Source organism: Prenolepis imparis, unplaced genomic scaffold (assembly GCF_030444845.1).
Source record: "Prenolepis imparis isolate NDT839.2.m4 unplaced genomic scaffold, iyPreImpa1.0 SCAF_9, whole genome shotgun sequence".
Classification (NCBI taxonomy): domain Eukaryota; kingdom Metazoa; phylum Arthropoda; class Insecta; order Hymenoptera; family Formicidae; genus Prenolepis; species Prenolepis imparis.
Genome location: NW_028141167.1, coordinates 15648334 through 15651505, shown reverse-complemented (window position 1 = coordinate 15651505; position 3172 = coordinate 15648334). Strand labels below are relative to the sequence as shown.

The 3172-nt window shown below is 58.6% G+C and overlaps 1 protein-coding gene across 1 annotated transcript; it reads left to right on the top strand.

Moving 5' to 3' along the window:
• Positions 1–2123: 2123 nt before the first annotated feature.
• Positions 2124–2771, top strand: LOC145941121 (uncharacterized). The gene has a single exon (XM_083047003.1). The coding sequence runs from the start codon at positions 2124–2126 to the stop codon at positions 2769–2771; it is 648 nt and encodes a 215-aa protein (XP_082903129.1).
• The last annotated feature ends 401 nt before the right edge of the window (positions 2772–3172 follow it).

The window sequence follows — 3172 nt, the reverse complement described above, 5'->3', positions numbered from 1 at the left end:
AAAACACTGCTTCCCGGTCATGCCCAATCTCGACGTACCTATCCTAATCGGAGTCGATTTATGGGCCCAACTGCCCATTACTCTAACCCCACCGCCGGCCGCCTACCCACGGAACAGCCCCACTGCGGGGAAGATCTCAGAAGGCATCACCCTGCGAACACCCGACGAGGACCAAAGGTTACGACAATTTTTGGAAGAGGAGCTCGCCGCCTTCGAAACCGTCCAAGGGCCGACCGATAGAGTATCGCACCGAATACAACTAAAAGTCGACGTACCGATCAAGCAGCGTTACCGCCCAAGAAACCCGGCAATGCAAGACGTCATCAATACGGAAGTCGCTAAAATGGAACGAGAAGGCGTCATTGAGCCCTCGCAGAGCGCGTGGAGTTCCCCCGTGGTAGTCGTACGAAAAAAAGACGGGACCCATCGCTTCTGTATCGACTTCCGGAAAGTGAATGCCGTCAGTGAAAAAGACGCGTATCCGCTGCCACACATAACGGCCACACTGGACAAGCTCAGAGGCGCCCGGTACCTGTCGACATTAGATTTAAAGAACGGATACTGGCAAGTGCCTCTGGCCCCGGAGAGCCGCCCCGTTACAGCGTTCACCGTCCCGGGAAGAGGGCTGATGCAATTCAAAACCATGCCGTTCGGACTACACTCAGCCCCGGCCACATTCCAACGACTGTTAGACTCCGTACTGGGACCCGAACTCGAACCAAACGTATTGGTCTACCTGGATGACATCGTGATCGCCAGCTCGTCGTTCGAAGACCACCTACGACATCTCGCCGAAGTATTCCGACGCCTGCGTGAGGCGCGGCTCAGACTTAATGTGGACAAATGCCATTTTTGTCTGGACAGCCTACGATACCTGGGGCACATTATCGACCGGCAGGGGATCCGGACCGATCCATCGAAAGTCAGTGCCGTTACAAACTGGCCGACCCCGACCAATCTGAAACAAGTGCGGCAATTCCTCGGCATGGCATCTTGGTATCGGAGATTCGTGGCAAACTTCTCCGCCCTCGCCGCACCCCTGACCCGCCTCACCGGTAAAAACGCCCGGTGGACTTGGACGACAGCGGAGGAAGACGCTTTCGGACGACTAAAGGAGGCGCTAACTACGGCCCCAGTACTAGCCTGCCCAGACTTCACCCTGCCCTTCACGCTACAAACGGACGCCAGCACGCAGGGCCTGGGAGCCGTACTCACGCAGCAGCAAGAAGAAGGGGAGAGGGTTATTGCCTACGCCAGCCGGACGCTGAACCCCGCCGAGAAAAACTATAGCGCCACCGAGCTCGAATGCCTAGCCGTGGTATGGGGGATACGCCGTATGCGAGATTATCTGGAAGGATATCGGTTCACTGTAGTCACCGACCACCAATCTCTGCGGTGGCTACAAACCCTGGAATCTCCAACCGGCCGACTAGGGAGATGGCTGTTCGAACTACAGCAATTCGACTTCGAGATTCAATATCGGCGGGGCGCGCTGAACAAAGTAGCCGACGCTCTCTCTCGCCAACCGGAGGCCTGCGCCGCACAGAAGACCACGAAGTGCCCCTGGTACTATCGCATCATCACTACGCTGAGAACTCGCCCCGACGAGCTACCGGATTACCAAATGCGTAACGGAACCCTGCACCGACATATCCTCCACGACCTCGACTTCCGAGAAATTCCAGCCGCGGACCAATGGAAGCGATGCGTCCCCACGCCGCAACGCACCGCCCTCCTCGAGCGAATGCACGATGACCCCGCGGCCGGCCACCTCGGCACGGCCAAGACAATGGCCCGGATCGCGCAGTTGTACTACTGGCCGGGAATGTTCCGCGACATCGCCCGCTACGTTCGATCCTGCGACACCTGTCTAGCCTATAAGGCGTCGCAACAAAAGCCCGCCGGGAACCTGCATACGGCACCCGTCGCTGCCCCCTGGCAACAAGTGTCGATCGACTTAATCGGTCCATTGCCTCGCTCGAACAGCGGCCACACTTGGGTCCTGACTATGCAGGATCGCTTCACGAAGTGGCTCGAAGCCGCCCCATTGCGAAAGGCGACAGCCGCCAATGTCGTCAGAGGGTTTTATCCGACCGGATAATTTACCGGCACGGCTGCCCTCTATGGCTGATCTCGGACAACGGAACGCAACTCAAATCACAGGACCTGCACAAACTACTGACCACGTTGGCATCCAGCACCGTAACTCACCGCCCTACGCACCGCAATGCAACCCGGTCGAGCGAACCAACCGGACCCTGAAGACAATGATCGCCCAATATGTCGGAAAGCATCAGAAGTCATGGGATGAGCGCCTTACCGCGCTCCAATTTGCATACAACACCGCCTGGCACGAGGCCACGGGACACACACCCGCTTACCTTAATCACGGGAGAGAGCTCACCCGACCACACCCGGAGGACCGACGAACCTCCGCCGAATCGCGACCACCGGACGCGGTGAATTGCCAATTGCGAGAGGCCTATGAACTGGTACGAATCCACCTGGCGCGCGCCTTCCAGCGGCAAGAACGCCACTATAACCTACGCCGGCGAAACTGGAGACCACAGATTGGCGAGAAAGTGTGGAAGAAGAACCACACCCTATCCGATAAAGCAAAGGCTTACAATGCGAAACTCGCGCCGAAATACGTCGGACCCCTGGAAGTCCGCAAAATTGTATCGCCGGTTATAGTCGACTTGCGTGACGCCCGAGGGCGCTGGCATCGACACGTGCACGTACAGGACCTCAAGCCGCACACGGGCACGTAAACATGTTTACGCCGCATTCCAGACATTCCAGCGCCCCCTATAAATTCGAGCACGCCGTTGGGGGTAACAACAGTACGCTATCAGTCCAGCTAGCGAAACGATGGCATCGCCCAACGCAAGAAAAGAGCTCCACGATCTCTTCGGAGACTTTCCGTGGTCCGACGAGAGCGACCCGGGACTCGATCCACCCCCGCCCGCGACCACTGACAAGGCTCAGCCACCCGCCACGATCAAGGACGCCCGGGCGACCGCGACTTCTCCGGCACCGGTCACCGACCGGCCCCGACCATCCGAGCCGGTCAAGAAGTCGGTGCCCCGGGTCGGCACCACGATCCAGCGATCGGACGCGACCAACCGACGGAAGATCCGTTTTCTAACGGACCCGCCGCCGCCGCCGACTG

What these genes read in the sequence shown, in the direction of transcription:
- LOC145941121 (XM_083047003.1), top strand. Translation starts at nt 2,124, where the DNA reads ATGGCTGATCTCGGACAACGGAACGCAACTCAAATCACAGGACCTGCA.